Source organism: Mustela lutreola, chromosome 6 (assembly GCF_030435805.1).
Source record: "Mustela lutreola isolate mMusLut2 chromosome 6, mMusLut2.pri, whole genome shotgun sequence".
Lineage (NCBI taxonomy): Eukaryota > Metazoa > Chordata > Mammalia > Carnivora > Mustelidae > Mustela > Mustela lutreola.
This window is the reverse complement of record NC_081295.1, coordinates 49,047,982-49,068,720: the sequence shown is the minus strand read 5'-3', so window position 1 is coordinate 49,068,720 and position 20,739 is coordinate 49,047,982. Positions and strand designations below refer to the sequence as shown.

Sequence of the window (20,739 nt, the reverse complement as noted above, 5' to 3'; positions counted from 1 at the left end):
TCTCCAGTGGTGTACCGGTCCATGATCTGTGCATGAAGATCAGGCTGATTAATAATAGTTGCTGGGCATATTAGAATACATTCGCTAGCCTGTGATTAATTGTGAAGTTTTTCTGGCTAACTTTTCAAATGCATTTGGCTACTAAACAAGAAAACATTTCAAAAACTGTAATGCATTTGCAGTGATATTTGAAGCCTAATTTAAATCATGTTCTGAATGATTTTAGAGTCTAAATATTGATTGATATGTTCTTGATTAATGAAACACAGGTGTATGATTTTACTATGACTTTTGCTAACATGTATTTCTAAATATTTTGTTTCAAAGGGAGGTGGTAAAGGCTGGCTTGGGTCTTTCTTTTGCTTTTCATTAGGTATATATTCAGATAGAAAATGTTGAAAAGGGCTGTAAATTGCCTATCCCAGGTGTTACTTTCCTGCTGTATCTTATCAGCAGTCAGAATCGGCTGCTGAACATCGTGTTGGTCAGGTTGAAGTGCTCTGTGGGAGAAAGTCTCGCCACGGAGTTTGAGGAAGAAATAAAAAATATATATATTTTTTGCTTTTTGAATGTCAGCATTACATATTCAGGCATATGCAAGCCTGATGGTCTGCTTGTCTGTATCATTTTCTCCTGGAATGACAGCTTAACAGTTTTCCTGGTTGGATCGTGTTAAAATCTTTAAAGGCTACATTCACTAAAACATATGTCCAATGTTTGGGCAGCCAAAATCTGTGTAGTCATTTTAACGGCGTGTAACTTTGCAATTTGCTCTTACCACGGGTATCTTATTGTCAAATCTACATTAAAATATCCTTGGTTTGGAGTCTATTATTTCATGTTTAAATTGTTGCAGGATGTGCTGAAGTATACTTTTGCCCTATCTCAAAATGGAGCTTGCTCAGAAAGCAATAAATAGCTTCAGTGGGACATAGTTAATATAATGAAATTATTTTATAATAGGCTTTTATCTAATTAAGTTTTCTTGAGTGTCTACCATTTTCTGAGCATTGTACTAGATACTCTGCATAGCTAATGCAAAGTGATAGCCACTTGTGATGATGTCTGGATAGAAGACGGACAATGGGAAAAAGTCTCAGAGTGGCCAGACGGGGCACAAGGTGTTGTCAGTGTCCCATTGGAACAAGGGCGTCTTGATGAGTGCTGTTGGCCAAGTTGCCGGTGTGTTCCTTATTGAAACTTTGATAGGGGAGGGGATGGCTAACTGAAATAGGGCGAAAGTGAGAAAGTGAGACTCCACGAGAGAAATCCAGGGCCGACCAGTGCTAACTGACTTAGCAGCCACAGTCTGTTTCATTCCTAGCCTTCCAGAATTGCTTTTAAAGTTTTCTTGACAAATCTTCTGGAGCCCTGGTAGGAAACAAAGCCCTTTTGTTTCGCGGTAGGGGATACAGAGAACAGTTATTCACGGTCCTTGTCTTTAATTGGCTTAGCTTTCCCTGGTGCCATTTGTTTGCCTCTCACTCTCTGGTGCTCCATCTGCGCGAGGCCAGGATCCTGGAGCAGGTCTTAGTGGCAAAAAGTTGAAGAAGCAGATGTGATCTTTCCTGGCTCTGATAGGTTCAGCTTTTTATATTGAAAAGTTGTTTAAACCCTTGAAAAATTTTTTTTCAAGTGGTAAAATAGGTTTATCTCGGAAGAAAACTTGAAACAAAGATTTCTTCTAAAGAAAATGAATTTCAAAGTATTATTAGTATTTATATCTTTAGTTATTTTTAAAAGGTTAACGGCCATCCCTGCTAAAAGGCACCGTGTGAACTTTTACTAAATACCTCAAAATTCTAAATTTGGTTAGCAACATAACCAGGCAGTTGTGTATCATTTTGCCTAAATGTGTGAAAATTAAATGCCTGTTGAAGTTGACGAGAAACATGTAATTTAATCAGAGTTTCTAATTGAATCACCAAGAATAGAGTAAAACTGTCTCTAATTTTCTAGATTTGTGATGATCTCATTGTCATAATATTAACAAAGTGTTAATAATTTCTGAAGGAGTATAGAAAAGAACCAATCTTCAGAAATTCTACTAAGTTAAAATTGTGAATGATAAAAAAGCACATACCAAGTTAAATTTAATTATATCTTACAGAATTATTGAACTGTATTTATAGACTCAATCATTAATGATATGTGCTAATTCTTTGATGATATGAATTAGAAAATATCACTGTCACTTCTTAATTTTAGCATTCTTCAGAATTTTGTTGTAATTTTATTTTACACATTTTAATGCTTTTCAGATATCAGAGTTGACTTTAAGAAACAAAAATGAACTTAGATGCTTTCCAAATTAAATCCAGTAATTAGTCTGAAATGCTTAGCTCCCAGCCTAGCTCATAGCAACTTATGGGACGATCAGTTGATGATGATCATTATTTCTGACTCCTCTCTTCTTGCCACACTGTCTCTGGTTCTTATGTCATAATAATTTCCAGAAACTCACAGTGTTATTACTTTTTCATCGTATCTACCCTTTAGTTCTTGGTGTTTTAAAAATTTCTGGAATTTCTTCTGTAACTGTCAGCCGAACTCCTGATCCAAGAACACACAGGTATACAATACACGTACAGAGGTGTTGAAGAGCATCGTGTTCTCTGATGCTAAGAGCTTATTGACCATGTTGTCTAGGATCCAGCCGTTTGAGGGCCAGGAGATGAGCTGGCTGTTATCCTGCCGTGGAGCGCAGTCTACAGAGACTGGCAGAGAAGGCTGACTCCCTGTGTTCTTTGCCTATTCGCTGCAGGAGCTTGGGACCTTAGGCTTCTCTTGTTCCGGAAGCTATTCCTAAATTACCATTAAAACAAATAAACAAAAACCTTTTTTGGTTTTTTAAGGAGGTTATGACTACAACACAGTGTGTACTTGTTATTTTCAGCCATAATTCGAGGGCTCTGCTTTTACTTAATAATGACTTATTGGGAATACTTGCAATAATATAAAAGTACTTCTTACATAGTCTTTTTCCCAACAGCTCCTTCACTGTCTGTCTTTAGGAGAAACAAGTTTTGGTAGTTTGGAATTAATTCCTCCAGACTATTCACACATGTTGGCTCTGGACGTACATCTATGTATATTGGTGTCCCCATGGCTGTGGTGTGTTGGGTTTTTTGTTTTGTTTTGTTTGTTTTTGTTTTTGTAAAAACGAGATTATGTTGTTCTGCAGTTTGCTCATTTTATCAGTTCATTTACCATAGGCATCTTTACTTGTCCTCAGTCTTTTTGTGGCTGCATAATAATGCAACTGTATTGCTGTTCTTGGTTTATCTAGCTTTTTTCCTGCTGAAGGACACTCAGGAGGTCTCTGAATTTCATCATGTTGCATGAACTCCAAGGGCTGGAAGCTTTTGTCCTGGCTACGTCTGTGCTTCGTTTCCCTGCTATATTCTGCAGGCTATAGGAAGCCAGGCTCTCCCTCTTTGTTGCTTATTGGCCTTCAGGGATCATTCTGAAAGTTGTCATTCGATCTCGGAAAGGACTCAGCTCAAATAAAAAATACCAGTTCTGTTGTGTGGAGGTTTAAGGTAACAGTAGCATTTTTATAGAAGTTTCTCATTTCTACCTCCCCGGGATTTAAGATGCATCCTCTAATTGGCATGGATTTTTAGCTACGTCATCCTTAGACACTTACACATTGGTAGACTTTTGGGTTTCAGGGTGATAAGAAAGGTTTAGTTGTCAAATCTGTTTTTTTTTTTAACTGGTAGTTCTTTAGGTCAGGACTTCTTTTAGAGAGTCCTTTGAGAATGCGTTTGGTTTTTTTTTTCCCTGATTGTGGACTATTCTTGTCTCTGTATATTTCTAACCAGGTGCCTTAAAACTTAACTTGTGATTTTCGTAAGTGGCATAATTCATCACAGTCCTAAAATCCAAGTAGCAGTATAGCAAGGTTCGCATTTCACTGGGGGTGGGGATGGTATTCATTAAGGTGTTCATAAAATTTTATGTTCTTAAGTCACTGTATACTCAGTAGATATAATAACTTATTTTTATCATGGCTACTGGCCATATTTTGGAGTTTAACATCTGCTCCTTTTAAGAATTTAAACTCTAGTTGCTTAGAATGAAGGCAGTCTTTTAATTTATATGCGTATATTTGCTTGGAAGATCTTCTATTCACAAAATATTAATGTATAATTTAAGAAAGGTGATATCAAGTTATTAGACATGTAGCAGAGACATTACCCCAGCTCTTTGGTAACATGTTAATTATTCAACATACCTGAAGCAGTAATTTGCTGTTGATTTTAATATTTTTTGCCTTCCAACACAGCTGGCATCCTGCTATGATACCATAAGCTATTCTTTTTGATTTATTATTGTACAGAGTATATCATGCTGGGTGAACAAGCACACTGAGCCAGTATGAAGGGTACATCTTTCTGTTTGTGACATTTTCTATGTGAAATAGAGTTGTGGTGGTTAACTAGTTTTTAATGCACACGAACAAAGACGGCTGTAACCCTTGTACTTTTGCAGTGCTTTCCTCCTGCGAGGTTTCCTTGAAGATCTAGAAGCTTGAACTTTTCCTGTGTTACAGCTCTAACATGCTATTCTCATGTGCTCCTTCTCCACAAAACAGTATTTCCCAAGGCTGTTTGTTTATATGCAAATACACCCAAAAGTGAACCCCAAAACCACTTTCATTCTTAAGGTAATATGAAGAAAAAATGATTTTGAGATTAAAAATGTGAAATACAGTAATTTAGTTTGTAACACAGAAGTATTTTATAATAGAAGTATTTTATAATGAAGTATTTTGTAATGGAATGTCTTTTATTGACAGAATGATAAATCCCATTTTTCTTTTGTAGTAGGGTTATAAACTATATTGAAAAATTTTGTAACAGTGCAAATATCAAATAACTATGCAGTGAGAGTTACAACTTATTTGACATAAAACTGTATTACTAACTTTTAATTATTTATTAGATTGAAATACTTTGTTTTTATTCCTTAATCAAAATTGCCATCATATACTTGAAAATATGTATTCTCTTCAACATCAGCTTTTCCTTTTCTCTTTCAGTCTGTGATCAAAACAGGGCGACTGCTAATCAGTCACGAGGCTCCCTTGACAGGCGGCTTTGCATCAGAGATCAGCTCTACGGTTCAGGTAGAGTAACTTTTTGGCACTGGTTTTCACATTTGTGCAGTTGCACTTGTCTATTCCAAGGAAAAAGGTTACTTATCACAATATATAGAAGTGTGCACTTTCTGGAAATGCACGTTTTCCATTCGACTCCACTGTCCTTCGGTTAATGGTCTAATTACATCTTCTAGAAAAGAAATCTTGAAGTAATAAAAGCTGAAAATTCCTTTATAGGAAGAAGAAAGTCTGAAATGAGTTTACAAAACTAATGTTAGTTATATTTGCTAGAAGAACAGGAAATGAAAACTTTTAAATCTGAATGTGCTATTTCTCTTTTGATAAAAGTTAAACTTATTATGCAATATGTTGATCTTAGATTTTTACAGACTTCCCCTTAAAAAAGAAATGCATCTGTCAAAAGTTAACAATATAAATTCAATAAATAATATCAAAATCAGTAAGTGATTTTGTTAGTTTAATTAATAATCAAATTTGTTATGCTTTAGAAATGGTTCACAACTTTCTTTTAAAAAGTATTCAGTAGAAACTGCTGCAAGTTAGGGAAAAAAAAAATCCCACATAATGCTTTATGAAGAAATTTTTTTTAAACTTTTGTTTGCATTTATATCACAGATAGGGATAAGATGATTTAAGTGAGTTTCATTTTCCTAATTTTTTAAATTAAAAATTCAATAGCTATTTTAAATGTAAAGTATGTACATTTTAAATTCAGAATATCTTTGCAGTTTGCAAACATTTTACTTCTCTTTACTGGTGTTAAGATCATTCTTTTGTTAAGAAACATGTTAAGTTGAGAACTCCTTCAAGAGTGAATAGTTTAAAAATTTGATGTAAGATTATGATATATGAATAATGATAAGTTTTTATAAGTTAAGCTTTTAACCATTAAACAGTGATTTCTACCAATAAATTATCTCTTTAAGTGCAGATTGACAACATTGTAAATATTTTTAAATTAGATGAAGCAGATTTAAACATAAAACTAGATCGATATAATCCAAAAATTATACTGTTATTTTATACATTATTTATATTGTCACTAACAAAATTAAGAAAAGCAAATATTTGAGTTTTACAGATTTTTTAAAAATTTATTATATGATTTAGAATCTGGAGCATACTACTTATTATGTAATATGAGTGTCTGGTATTTATTGTGCATTTTATTCATTGAGTAGCATAATGGATTAACTTTGTTTAAAAAAAACGGGAGCATCACAAACAAATCACTCTAACACTAAGATGCTATTTCAAGTCAGAGGCAAAACTGGAGAAAGAAACTGGAATTGTCTGACTCCTAGTTAGTATATAATGTACTAAATCATTTAAAATGATAGTGACTTGGTAAGAGAACTTTGATCTGATACTCTTATTCATTCTGCTCACTGAATGCTGTTTTGTTATCTCAAAAATTTAATTTGCATTTTAATGTAAAAAGAAAAGAAGTAAACACAGGATTAGAAATAACTCCTCTTGTGAAGTATTCTTTCTCTCAGTGTGCTTATGCTGGATCTCCATAAATTATTAGTAAGTTGCGGTAGAGTGTAACGTATTTTTCAGACTGGAAGAGAATTAGAAAGATCATCTAATTTAGTGTCTGTTGGTCTTGAATAGTACTTGGACTTGGGTTAACAGAAAAATATCAGGCTTCAAGAAGACATTTGTGAATTTCAGTTTGAGGAACAGCCTATTAGAGTTAAACACAGTCATTACAAAAGACTCACACGAACAAGATCATAACCACTGTGTTAAAATCAGATCCTGAAATTATGTGATAATGATCGGGAGTAAAAGTTGTGAATGAGATTATCCAAAATATAATTATATTTATAGCATAACATGAAGACACCTTGTAACCCTCTCCGACTCCCAAGAATCTGCCCATAGGTGTCTGCAGATGTCAGCCTGGGAAATTGTGACCTAATCTGACCCGATTCCTTTGACACATTAGTGGTGGTTGTCGAGGGTGTGTTTTTGACTCACCCAGCTTAAGAGGACAGTGGAAGATCTGGAACTAGGACAGGAGTCTTGAGGAAATGTTGAGTTTATGCATATGCATTCTTTATTCAAAGTTCCTCTGAGCCCCAAGAGGAAGATAGAAGTTTTAAATTTATTATAAAATGTTCTGTGTTCCATGTTAAAAATCATTTAACCAGCTAACTTTAAAATGAATTAAGGCAATGATGTAGAGGGATCTGCATTTGATGTTTTGGGAGATTAGTATTTGGATTTATTAGTATGAGGATGAATTTAAAAATACTCACAGGTGTTTCTGCTTAAGTAGAGAAAATGGATTTTAATAAAATCAACACAGTATCCCCAGATGTTTGATAATTGTGGCTTTCATGTATTGATAAGGGGCGGCGGGAGATACCTTGAGAGAATTTTTTTTTTCTTTTTCAGTAATAACATTTGCACATACTCAGAGTAATCTGAAGAATAAGTTCTGCCTTTCATTAATTATTTCATGCACATGTTCAACTAAATGCAGTGTCCTCTATTGAGCATCTTTTTTATGGAAGGCCTCATTCCCTGTTGTTAGTGAAACCTCTGTTGCATTACCAGCACCTTGGATTGTTTAAACTGAAATTACTTAAGTGTGAGGTGCAGTTGCTTTCACCACTTGGAATGATTCATATTCCTATATTTCTTCTTGTTGTATAAACTATGGTGTAAGGTCTAAAAAAAAGATAAAATGGGATTAAGATATTGAAAGCCAGTTTTCTGGGACACCAGGGAAAAGGTACACAGAGAACTTACCATTGTTTGGAAAGCAAGTTTGAAATTATGGATGAGAATGATCTATAAATTGATTAAAATACTGAATTATTCTCAGTGTTGTATCAGTGAATGTAAATTTATGTAAAAATCAACACATACCCAGAAATCTGCTCCAGAAGCACTATTTTGTGGAAGATCTCATGGGCTCATGTTTAATCTTACAAAAAAATAGCTCTTACTATCACAGTATTTTAAGAGAATGGTGATTCACAATAAAACTACTGTTTTTAAATACATTAGAATCTGAGAGCATCATTTTCAGTGTCCCTGAAATTTTAAATTATTACCCATATTAAACATAAAAAATACTGAAGATAACAAAGCACTATACAGAGTATTCTTTTAAGTTTATAGTTAGTATTTTTAGATAAAAAAGTGATATCATAAAAAAAAGAAAAGTGATGTCATGCTAAAAAAGATTGAATATCATCAAAACATTTTTCTCCTAGGTGTAGGAATTATTGCTGGCATTACTATTAAGTTGGTTTTTTTTTTTTTAGTTGTACAGATAAAATATGAAAAGAATGAATATGAAATGTATTCATACTTTATTTACATAACTTCTCAATTTATGGCAGATGGCTCTTCCATCATAGAGGGAATTTATTGTCCACATCTTGTTTGTTCATGCCCATTGTCTCTTTTCCTAAAACCATTTATTTTATTAAAAAAATACTCACGGTTAACAATCTTAGTTTAAAGTCATGTTAAACTCACAGGAATGATTAAACATAACATTTAAAAAAATGGATTGTCAGTAACTTCTTCATGAAATTTATATGAATGCTTACAGAAACCAAAACCAATGCATCGAATTTAAGAACTGCTTTGCATTCCTATTGTACTGAATTTGGAAGTTAACTGAGAGGCAGAACAAACTGAGGTCTAGTATATTTGGCCCCCCACCCCTGGGGAAGATTTCTTGGTCGGTCATCCAAAGCTTCACTGTCTCTTCTCATCTAATTTTACATTCCCATCTGTTCTCACTTTGGGGGTGAGGGAACTTTTTCCTTCTTTCATTTGACACACACTGAAAGTTGGAGATATGTTGCTTTTAGGGAGTTGTGCATTCCATCGTGCACCCTGATTTGTAGAAAAGTGCAAAGACATAGGGCTAGGGTAATTCATTGACCGCGTTGTGTAGTTTGAGCAAAGATTTCATTGCTTCAGATAATTTTATAATTTACTTATAGATGATGTTTATATTCCTCAGCTTTATGGAACACTGGTTAAAAACAATCATTACTGTGCAAAAAGAAATGTGTGAACCTCATCCATTTTAATAGTCCTCTCATTAATTTATATTATATGTGCTAGAATGCAATGTTCAAAATAGGCATTATTTATTTGAATATTCAGGCCAAATAATGTATGGTATTTAGCAGCTTTAAATAGTATAATTTCTTTAAGCCTCGGAGAAACCAACCTTTATTATTAATTTCGAACACATTCCCATAATGATGACATAAATCTTGACTCTGATAGGCTTGTGATTAAAAAAAAAAAAAAAAAGTTTTGAGGTTTTTTTTTTTATCTTCCCTTCTGGATTCAATGCTTAATAAGAACGCCAAAAATTTTGGGGATTGGGGTTGGCTTAAAGATTTTATTTATTTATTTTTTTAACACATGGAAGCAATAAGTCTGTAATAAAGAGTCCAGTTGGAGAGGATGGTAAGTTTCCATACCATTGTTCCATCCTTTCTGTGCGGTCTCTTTTCCTAGAAAAAGAACTCAGAAATTGTGTGTACTGACATATATTTGTAAGGTAATCATATTCTAATACTTTGAGAGGATTTTTATAGGATTTACACAAATCATTGTGTAAACGGAAACTTTCATGATTTTCAAGTAAAGGAATTTTGCTTTTCTTACCATTTCATTTAGAAAGGATTCTACGGGAGGATTTTTTTTAAAAAAATAAACTTCTTATTCCTACCAAATTACCAACACTCTGCTTGAAAACATCAATCTGAAGGAGAGGGAGAGTAGTAGGTGAGACTGTAGCACCAGGTAAAGATCAATAAGCTGGTAAGGTTTAGACCATAAAGAATCTTCTGTATAATACTAAGGAATTTGTTTTGGGTGAGGAAGAAGCTATGACAGAGCAAAGCCATCTCAAATGGCTAATAAACTTCAGTTCTCCCATATGATGTATTTAAAATACCTCTCATAAATTTCCCAGCAAATCGGAAGTACAGCTCTTCCTCAACTGTCAGTGTTTGGTCCCAATAAAACCATCATAAGGTGAAAATATTGTAACTCAAAATGCATTTAATACACCTAACCTAGCAAACATCATAACATAGCCTCAGCTACCTTAAAAGTGCTCAGAACACTTATATTAGCCTGCAGTTGGGCAAAATCATCTAACACAAAGTCTATTTTGTAATAAGGTGCTGAATATCTCATGTAATTTATTGAATACTGGGCTGAAAGCACAAAACAGAATGGTCGTACGTGTAAGGGTTGTTCACCCTCGTGATCTCTGGCTGACCGTGAGCTGTGGCTCGCAGGCCTGCTCAGCCTCTTGAGAGAGAATATTGTACCTCCAGCCTGAAAAATATTGTAATTCAGAATTCGAAGTTAAGTTTCCATTGAATACATATTTCTTTCACACCATGGATAAAGTAAAAAAAATTCAAATTGAACCTTAGTAAATCAAGGACCGTCTGTAGTCAGAATACAATAGTCACAATTATTTTCATTATTTAAAGCAAAAGGGTATAATTAAAAGGATTTTAAGCAGGAAATTAACTTAGAAGTATTTGCAGTTTAGGAAAAATCTCTTTGGCACTTGTGTTGAGGATGCACCATGAGGGGGGAGGCAGGAAGTTATAGAAATTAAGAAAGAAGTTATCTGAGTAATTTAAATGAGAGATTTGGGGGCGCCTAGGTGGCTCAGTGGGTTAAGCCGCTGCCTTCGGCTCAGGTCATGATCTCAGCATCCTGGGATCGAGCCCCGCATCGGGCTCTCTGCTCCACAGGGAGCCTGCTTCCCTTTCTCTCTCTCTCTGCCTGCCTCTCTGTCTACTTGTGATCTCTGTCTGTCAAATAAATGAATAAAATCTTAAAAAAAAAATAAATAAATGAGAGATTTGGGGGTCTTCTAAGTCAAGGGTGTGAGAATGGTGGTGTAGAGAAAAGTGAATTTTAAAGGAGGGAAAATTTGAAAGACGGGCTTGCTGACTGATGATACAAGGATTGTGCAGGAACCGGGGTGGATGACAGGCAGGCTGGAGTTAAGAATAAGGCTTAGCTTAGTTTCTGGGTTGGGTGATTTAAGAATGGAGGTGCTGGGGAATATTATTGGAAAACAATAATTTAAGCACATCTTTTGTGGAAGATGATGAATTCATTTTGGGCTTATAGAATTTGAGATGAAGATGAAAATGTGTGTCTGCAGCTCAGAAGAGAACCTAAGGTCTAGGAAAAGGTTAAGGATTCATCATCTTATGGGGATGGCTGAGGTCAAGGTTATGGGTATGATCACATAAGAAAAGGCTAGTCTTAAGAGGAAAGTTTCTAAAGAAGAATCCTCCAGGGACATCAACACTTAAGAGAAAGAGAGGAAGAAGAGTTGTAAGGAGTGTGAGTTGGAGTGACCAGAAAGAAAGAGTGAGTAGGAGAAAGCCATTACTGAAGATTAAAGGCTTACAGAGTTTAAGTCAGCTAGAGACTGATGGTTTTAACTGGAAGACATTGGTAACTTCGATGAATGTAGGGTTATACCCAGGATGGAGGCCATATTATATTTGGGGTGGTGAGTGAATGTGTGAAGATTTAAAACAAGAAAACATGACTTCAAGAAACAGCTTTTAAGAAAGGGAGAAGCATTAAGTAGAAATCAGTCTCTAAATGCTGTTCACTCAACATGGAATGCTGTTTTCACCTTTCAATTCTCTTTCCCTCACTGCCTCTTCATCCTTGTCCTCTCGCTTACCCCTCCAACCCACCTAGGGTTTAAAAATCTCTCAAACGTGCCCTTCGGTTTCCGTTTTTCAAATAAACTCAAATGGACTTTACTAGAAAGAAAACCACACAATCTAAAATAAAAATGTAGAAAATAACTGATACTAAGATAGGTAAGAAATTAAAAAAAAATTATTTATTTGAGGGGGTGAGGGGCAGAGAGAGAAGGCGGCATTTCAGGCAGACGCTGCACTGAGTGTGGAGCCTGAGTGGGGGCTTGATCTCACGACCCTGGGATCATGATCTGACCCCAAATCACGAGTTGGTTGCTTAACCTTCTGAGCTATGCAGGTGCTCCAAGAAGGGTAAGAAATTTTTGAGCAGAAATGTAAAAAGCAACAGGATCCCTATTGTCATAGATTAATATATTTGCATAAAGTAAAAAATAACTTGTGTGACAAAAACAAGCACAATTAAAAAGAGAGTGACAACTTGGTCAGTGTTGAGGCACAGGACAAAAGATAATATTGTATTAAACATTCTTAAATATTAATAAGGACACTAATAGTACCTTTATTTAAAAGGTCAGAGACAGATTATTTTTTCAGAACTATTAGTGGCCAGTAAACATGAAAATAATATGATACTTATGGCTAAAAATGTGAATTTCAAAAATGAGATACCTATCATTTGTTACTCATAGGAGTGGTAGTGCTTAAAAATAAATCATATTTAGAGTTGAAATAGTGCAGGGTCATCAATCTTTCTAGGAAATCAGTTTGGGGATGATTGAGACTCATCAAAGAGTGCATTTCCTCTGACTCAGAAATTCTAGAAACCTTCACTTTGGAGTTCCACACAAAAATATGAAAGGTCATTTGTCTCAGATCCAGTCATTTCATAGAAAAATACTGGAAATACCATTAATGACAACAGGAATATGGTTGAATAAGTTATGGTTTATCCATAGGATGACTGTTACAGATTTATGAAAATTATTAAAAGAATAGTTGACAGCATGGTAATATTTGTACAGATATAATATTATATGAAACACTCACAATGCAAGCCCACGGGTGTTTTACTTGCCCAATTTTGTGGAAGGAAAAAAAAAAGACACATATGTATATTTAGATATAGAGGAAAAACTTATAAGATATAACTTTTTTGGATCTATATTTTCCTCCTAATAATTTCTTCATTTTTTTATGTATAGAAGCATTTATAATAATTAAATCTTTTTTGTAGTTTGTGTCTCATACATGTCTCGGTAAGTCTTCCAGTTCTGGCTAAAATGTTTTAAATAAGAAAACCCATTTTGCTCATGAATTGGATTTTTAAAATATCATAGTACTTTACTTTGACAGGGTTCTTTAATCAAGTACATTTGAGTTTGGGGAATTGCTGTTCTTAGTGGTAGTGGCTACCTGCTCAGTTTTGTGATATGAGATGGATTTAAAACCATCTCATATTACACAGATTCTGTTATTCTGTGGATTCGTTCTGTCCCTTGCATGCATGGTCTGTTTGACTTGTTGTTCTCATTATAAAAGTGAAAGGAGCATTATATTGGGTTACTCAGATTATTTAGTCTTCCCATGTTAATTGGTCAGTGATACTGAGATTCGCATTGAATCCCCTGCTTGTTTTCTCTCCCTCCTTTTGGTATTGGCTTTTCGAAAGATTGCTGTCATTCTCTTTGAAATCCTTTTGGATGTAAGCCAGTCAGAAGAAAGATCATCCACATTCCACCTTTCTGGGTAATGATAAAGTGCTCCAGTTTCTCTCACACAATTATTAATATTTTCCTTGTCAGAAGTGGTCCCCTTTGAATTCAAAGGCACATTCATTATGACCCTCACTCCTCTCTCCCTTTCTTCGTAACCTCTGGTCAGCATTTTGTTGTGTCCTTTTTGGTGATGTCCCAAAACCACTCCTGTCTATCCCACTTAAGACTGACTGATCTGCCAGTTGGCTGGGAAAAATTCACTGCTGAAATGTTTGAAAGGATGTGTTCTCAAGTGAAAGGTTATGTTATAAACATGTAGTCTTTAGTCATTAGTTGTTATCTAAGGAGTATGTGAATTCTCCAATAACCTCGGTTTTGAACTAGCATCTTCTCAGAAAGGCTGTCTCAGATGTCCCATCTACAGTAGCTGTCCACCCAGAGTTTGCCCCATGACAATGCTCCGCCCTACTGTCCTCATAGCCTCTGAACTGTCTGTAGGTGTCTTGTTTATTTGTTCTATGTCCTTCTTGCCCTAGTAAAAGACAAGCTTTGTGAGCTTAAGGACCATGTATGGCTTGTTCATGTCTGTAAGCCGGGTGACTAGAACCCTGGCTGGAACTATTAGGCAGGCCCTCAAATAATGAAATGAATTGTTTGCCCCTAAGTATTGCTGCTGTTAATAATTTCTTTGAAGAAGAATGGTATCTTGCTGGTTTGTGTTGTATACAGAAACTGCTAGTCACAAAAACTGCTGGATTGGACCTTGGCCCTTTGTATACACCACACCAATTTGTTGACTGCCCCCCCCCCCCAGCTCAAAAGTTTTGTTTTGTGTTATGAGTTAACTTCCAAAATGAGTACTGATATTCAGTGCTTTTGTCCTTCACATTGCTACTTGGTGTCGTTTTGACAAAGTTACTTCTTGTAACTAACCTGGTGATGTTTTTTTTTCTCCTCTTAATTCTCTAGTGAGGCTAAATAAAACATTATTTTTTTTCTAAAGGTTTATGTATTTATTTGAGTGAGAGCCAGATTGAGCAAGATGGAGAAAAGGGGCAGAAGGAGAGGAAGAGGGTCTCAGGGGACTCCGATGTGGGACTCGATCCCAGGACCCTGAGGTGGAACCAAGAGTCGGACACTTATCCAACTGCATCACCCAGATACTTACTTTTACATAGTTACCAGTGAAGTTTCCACGAATGAGTAGACTATTTAATGAGTAAAATAGATTCTCTAAAGAAAACCATTACTTTCTTCTAAAGATGATAAGTGATTTCTATGATTTGGTACCTTTTACTTTAGTGCCTGATGAGTTTTAGTTTACTTTCAGAGTGATTTTTGAAGGTCTGGTTGTAGCCTCCAAATTATAATTGATTGAAAATATTTCATTTCCTTATTGGGCATGACATAGTTTCCCTTCTTTTAAAATATATATATTTTTAATGTATAATCTTAAGATTTTTCAAACTACAATAAAATTATTTAAAAATTTCTTAGTGAGAGAATGTCTATCCATGACCTGGCTGACCCTCTAGGCTCCCTAGTAACTTCGTAGGCAAATACGGAGAAGCGTGTACAGTTTGTTAGAAATTTTAGGTGTATTTTGTCAACATTGTATTCACTATCAGTAAGGGGATGAGTTGGCCTCCAGGAGACAGAACTGAAATTCTCTGCTCGTTTGTCATGCTATTGGGTAGGCAGTCAAGTTGCTGTTGTTGAAAGCTCATTTTATTTTGGTAATTTAATGTAATTAAATTTACAGCTCAAATTAGTTTATGCTTTGTTACAAGGGCCATCACCTCTTTTCATGAATGAGTTCACAGCTCACCAAAACATGCTTGTGTTTAAAATAGATGTGAAAATAGAGATGAACTACTGCTAATGAATTTTCTGCTCAGTTTGAATCTAAGCACTTGTGAAAATTAAGACAAGTTAAAATCAGCACTTACTCAAAAACAAACAGTTGAAAATGAAAGTAATAAATCATCTAGTTTATAACTGTTCTGATGTTTTAAATCTATCAATATTAATAATAGTGTTAAAGATGTTTTAATGTGCAGGTCTGAAAATTTGCATTTGATTGGGAAAATGTTGAATGTTGGATTATTTTCTTTCAAGTTATGTTAAAGAAGGTAGTTTATTGCTTGATCCACTTGAAGAAACATATTTTTCTGTTTTAATCCTTTAAAGGACCATATAGTGATATTTGCTATTTAGGGTAGTTTTATATTATAGATGGCGCCAAGAATTTGTCTTTATCAGTATTATTAGGGGAGAGGTATAATTCATGGCTATTCTCTTAAGAGGGTCTAAATATTTATGCTTTAAAAAGTGCCTTGAGATGACTAGTATTTCAAAATCCATTATTTGTATCATCTACGATTATAGTTGTATAATTGTTTACAAGTACTGATTATTTCCTTTCTTTTGGTAGGATTTGTTTATCCTCTTAATAAGTACGTTTCTGCATTTTTTTCCTGCATCAATTTTATATTCCCAACTTAGACTATAAAGAGGGTATAATATATTCCCCATGTGTCTATTTTTTTTTAAGACTTTATTTTTAAGTAATGTTTATACCCAACATGAGACTAAAACTCATGACCCTCAGGTTAACAGTCACACGCTCTACTGACTTAGCCAGCCAGGTGCTCCATCCCCCCCATGCCTGTATTTTGAGTACTTTCTGCACCAGTCAGACTCTTGGTTTTCCCTGAGATGGCTTGCATTTTCAAATTTTCTGTCACCATTTTTCTTCTTTAATCTATTCCTTTTAAAATACCAATGTTTAACTCTATATGTGCAGTTAAAGAAATTGAAACTTAGTCTTAACCTTTTCCACTCATTACTGAAGAATCCTGAGCCCCTACATCCTGAAATAAAGTTATGCCCTATTTTCCTAACCATGGACTTTTCTGGGCATCAGTTTCTACCTAAGAGTGCATAGCAGACCACTTTGAATGTATTTTGTGAATAATACTCCAACATCACACAATCCTATATTTTATTAAAACCAGCTTTTCTATGGCAGTTCCAAAAACATAGTTCAGGTACATTAAAATAATGAAGTATTATACAAATATTGATAAAATACCCTTTTCATTTGATGGAATGTTTTATTATGTATGCAGCTATCACTTTACCTAATGAATACAGTATCCATTTTAATAAAACCCACATATTTTATAAAACTAGGACCTTGCCTAACCTATATTTAGAATTAAGGAGCCACAGTCGTGTAGGTGAAGCGAAATGTTCTTATTAGAGAGCATGCCACTGGGATTCCTTTTGTTAGCCCGCCAGAGATCTTTTTTTTTTTTTCTTCCTCTTTTGCCATCTCGCCTCCCTCCCTGTTTTTTCTCTGCCTTTCCTGCTCGCCTCAGCAAACATATGGATCTTTGCGGCAAAACTATAATTCTTCTCTCATCATGGACAAGCTAGCATTATTCAGGGTGGTTTGTGCCTCTGAAAACCTTCTCCATCCTAGTAGGCAAAAAGTAGAAGTGCCCTGTAATATTGGATGAAGGTAGGGGAAAGAGGTTAGATGGAGGCAGATATTTTCTTTTTCACACGGTTGATCAAAGATGATATTTTAAAAAGTTATGGAGTTAACACCATCTGTTACACATTTTTAAAGGGAATTGCCTATCAGTATGAAGTCTGTGAATGTGTATTTTTTTCTGGTTTTTTTTTTTTTTTTTTTAAATGGTGTAATAGAGTGGGGTGTTACAGATGAGACTTCTATCTATATTGTAATTTCCTCCAAGAATATCATGGCTATCAGTAGTTTCTATGATGCTGTTAAGGATAATTTGCTAAAATTGAAACTAGGGGGCTTACTCGGACACATAATTAAGAAAGAAAGATAGCTGTTTCCGAACCTAAAATGAATAACAGAACAAGTGGAAGTCCATTAAGACATTTTTTATTTCCTCAAAGAATAGGCCAATTTTCATTTACCTTCACAACCAACATCCTCAAAAAAAAAAAAAAATCCCATCTTGAAATGGTGGTTATCCTATTTGAAAAAATTTGCTAAGCGAATTTCATTTTGAATGACCTTTCTTACTACTTGCCTTGTTACTCGTAATTGGGACAGACTATTTTTTCATTCATGAAGAAGCATTTAGTTAATAATCTGAAGCAGAGTTCTTGCTAACATCATTTATGTGTTACCTCTATTAAAGCAATTCCTTTAGAACAAAGGCTTAGTGCACTTGCTTCCAGCTAATGAATTTGTTTCGGGGACAAATAGCCTTAAAATAATGTTTTAGGAGAGGATAGAATTCCATGTTATACAAATAGAGGTCTGTTTAGTTACGGGGAAGGATAGCCCAGCTTATCAGGTGGATACTAGTTTGTCTGTTGAAAGTCTTCGGCCTTAAAACTGTGAGACCAGCAGTCTCTCTACTGTCTAGAACATTTAAAAAATGATAGCTATTTCACAGATAAAATCTGAAGTCCTTTGTTTTTAGTGACGTGGGTTTTTTTTGTTTATTTGGTTTTTTGGGGGGGTGGGGGAAGGTTTCACTTATTTGAGAGAGAGAGAGCACGAGTGGAGGGAAGGGGCAGAGGGAGAGGGACAAGCAGACTGCCTGCTGAACAGGGAGCCTGACCTGGGCTGGATCTCAGGACCTTGGGGTTATGACCTGAGCTGAAGCAAAGGCTTAACCCATTGAGCCACCCAGGTGCCCCTGTAGTGAAGGTTTTTATTAGTGAAGTTTATTTTATTTTTTAGTGTCGTAGAGTATGATCACCTGTAATATTTCTCTTGTCATGCTCTCTGCAAGTCAGGCATTTTAAACATGATTTCATCTTTGCATTGGTTTTCATGAAGACTTTGGTCATCTGTCAAATAGAGCTGACATCTTCATCAGGAAACATTGATCTAAAGAAGAAATGGTCACAAATGTTTTAGTTTCCATGTCAGGCTAAAGAGAGGTGAACTGGTAAAAAGTAGAGAAATTAGACCCACCTTTCTTGGTCTAGCAATTTAAAAAGTTATTCCTATTTACACCAGTTCTCATGTCCTGTTGCCTGAATAGGAAGCCTTTCCTAGGGATAGTGAGACTTGGTGCTTGTAGTGGACTAAAGGTGGTCGTATAATTTATCTTCCAAATTTGGACAGTGGGCATAAATTGGGGTCATTCCATGAAAACTGGGATGTATAATTACTGACTTAGGCTACTTTATGGGAATATGTCAATTACCATGTTATGCAATTAAATCTTAAGGATAGGTAACAGTGGCCTAGATATGCAGGATTCTTGGTAAATCAAATTTAGAGTTCTTAAATGTCCAAGAACTAAAAAAAAAAAAAAAAAGAAAAGAAAAGAAAAAGAAGAAAAAACTCAAGAACACAAGTACCGTCTCTTTGTTCAGTCATTATATCTTCTTAATGTAAAAGAAGAATTTAAGATGGGTTGTCTTTGCTCGTGGCTACCACTGCTTGTTCTCATGTGTGATTTATTTTTAGTTATTGGCAAACCAACTGGGAATCATTCAATGACTTATTTGTTGTGTTGGACATTAATCCTTAATAGTTTAAAAATGTCAACAAGTTCCAAATGTATTTAAAATAACTTTAAAATTTTCCTTAAAGTGAATTTTTTAGTTATTTGTATTGTGTACAAAATGAAGATGAAAATATAATTATGTGACTTACTATGTCTTTTACTTTTTAGCTCTTTTTATCAATCAGGGAATGATAAAATAACCCTTTCTATTAATGACAGCTTTTAATTTTTTTAAGTTTGACTTTTTGAAGTAACTGCTGAAAGGGGGAAATTTTACTGTTCCCCAAATTGTAAATTAAGAATTTGGAGAAATTCATTAACCATTTCAGTGACTTTAGTCTTTCAGTAAACTTTATTTTCATTACATTGAATTAAATTATTAAAGGCTTGAAATGATTTTATAAAAATTGATTTAATTACATGCTGACTTTAGGGTATATGTTTTTGAAAAAATTCCTTGATGAGAAAGACCCACTTGGCAAGATCAAGATTTCACAGATAATAGGGATTTAGGAGCAAATATGACATTAAAAATGCTTTAAAGGTATTTGATTTATTTATTTGAGAGAAAGAGAGAGAATAGAGGGAGAAGCAGACTGAGCAGAGAGCCTGATGCGGGGTTCAATCCCAGGGCCCTGGGATCATGACCTGGCCAGGTGCCCCGCAAAATGCTTTAATTATGCATTTTAAATAAGGTAAATTGGGGCACCTGGGTGGCTCAGTCGGCTAAGCATCTGCCATTGGCTCAGGTCATGATCCCAGGGTCCAGGGTTGAACCTCGCATCGGGCTCCCTCCTTCTCTCTCTCCCTCTGCTTGCCAATCCCCCCGCTTGTATGCACTCCCTCTGTCAAATAAGTAAATAAAATATTTAAAAAATCATAAATAAATAAAAGGTAAACAAGGACACTACTTCCAAAAGGAAGTGGAATGGTGGCTGTTTGCCCCCTGCCAAGGCACCCCTTCTCCTGAGTGATCTTCATGTCATATAGTGGTGTAGAACTGCGGGCACCGTCAACTACATTCTCCCAAAGTTTCATGTTACATAGGCTATACTTCCTCTTTTAAAAAAGGTTTTACACTTTTAAACCTCATCTGTTTTTTTAAAGATTTTAAGACCTTTTTTGCATGACCAGTTATGTTTCGATGTGTGTGTGTGTGTGTGTGTGTGTGTGTGTACACACACAAATTGTCCGGGGGCTTATGGCTGGCCTTTGTTCCTGTATGCAGTGGCTAAAGTAACACCCAGTGTTGAGTAGCCTAGAAATTTAGAAAGCAGGAGCGGGCTACGCGTCCTTTTGTTTAAGAAGACAGAATGTAACTACACATACATAAATAGCTCTCATATTTTAAAACTCTGGGGAACAAATATGAAGCTGTTTCCAGCAAACTGAGATTTGTAAAACACTCATTGCTGAGGGATTACTGAATAGCCAATCTGTATATTTATAGAACTTCTAAATCTTTTTTTGGTGGTGGACGCTTCTTTGATTCTTCTTCTTTTTTTTTATGATTCTAGTAAAGCATTTTAGATAGTATGGTTGCATTTAAAATTTTGCTGCATAGTCCAAAATTTAAGCTAAAAATAGCCACCTTTTCATTGATTCCATAGCCCTGTAAGGGTATTCGCAGTACACAGTTCAATGTCTCCCTTCTTTGAAAAAGTAGGACTGTC

General features: G+C 35.1%; 1 protein-coding gene across 1 annotated transcript in view; it reads left to right on the top strand.

Moving 5' to 3' along the window:
* The window catches only part of BCKDHB (branched chain keto acid dehydrogenase E1 subunit beta), a 218,089-nt gene that overhangs the window by 151,234 nt on the left and 46,116 nt on the right, over positions 1-20,739 (top strand). The window contains exon 9 of the mRNA XM_059177218.1: positions 5,048-5,134. Within this exon, the coding sequence (XP_059033201.1) occupies positions 5,048-5,134 (87 nt within the window). The remainder of the gene's footprint in view (positions 1-5,047; positions 5,135-20,739) is intronic.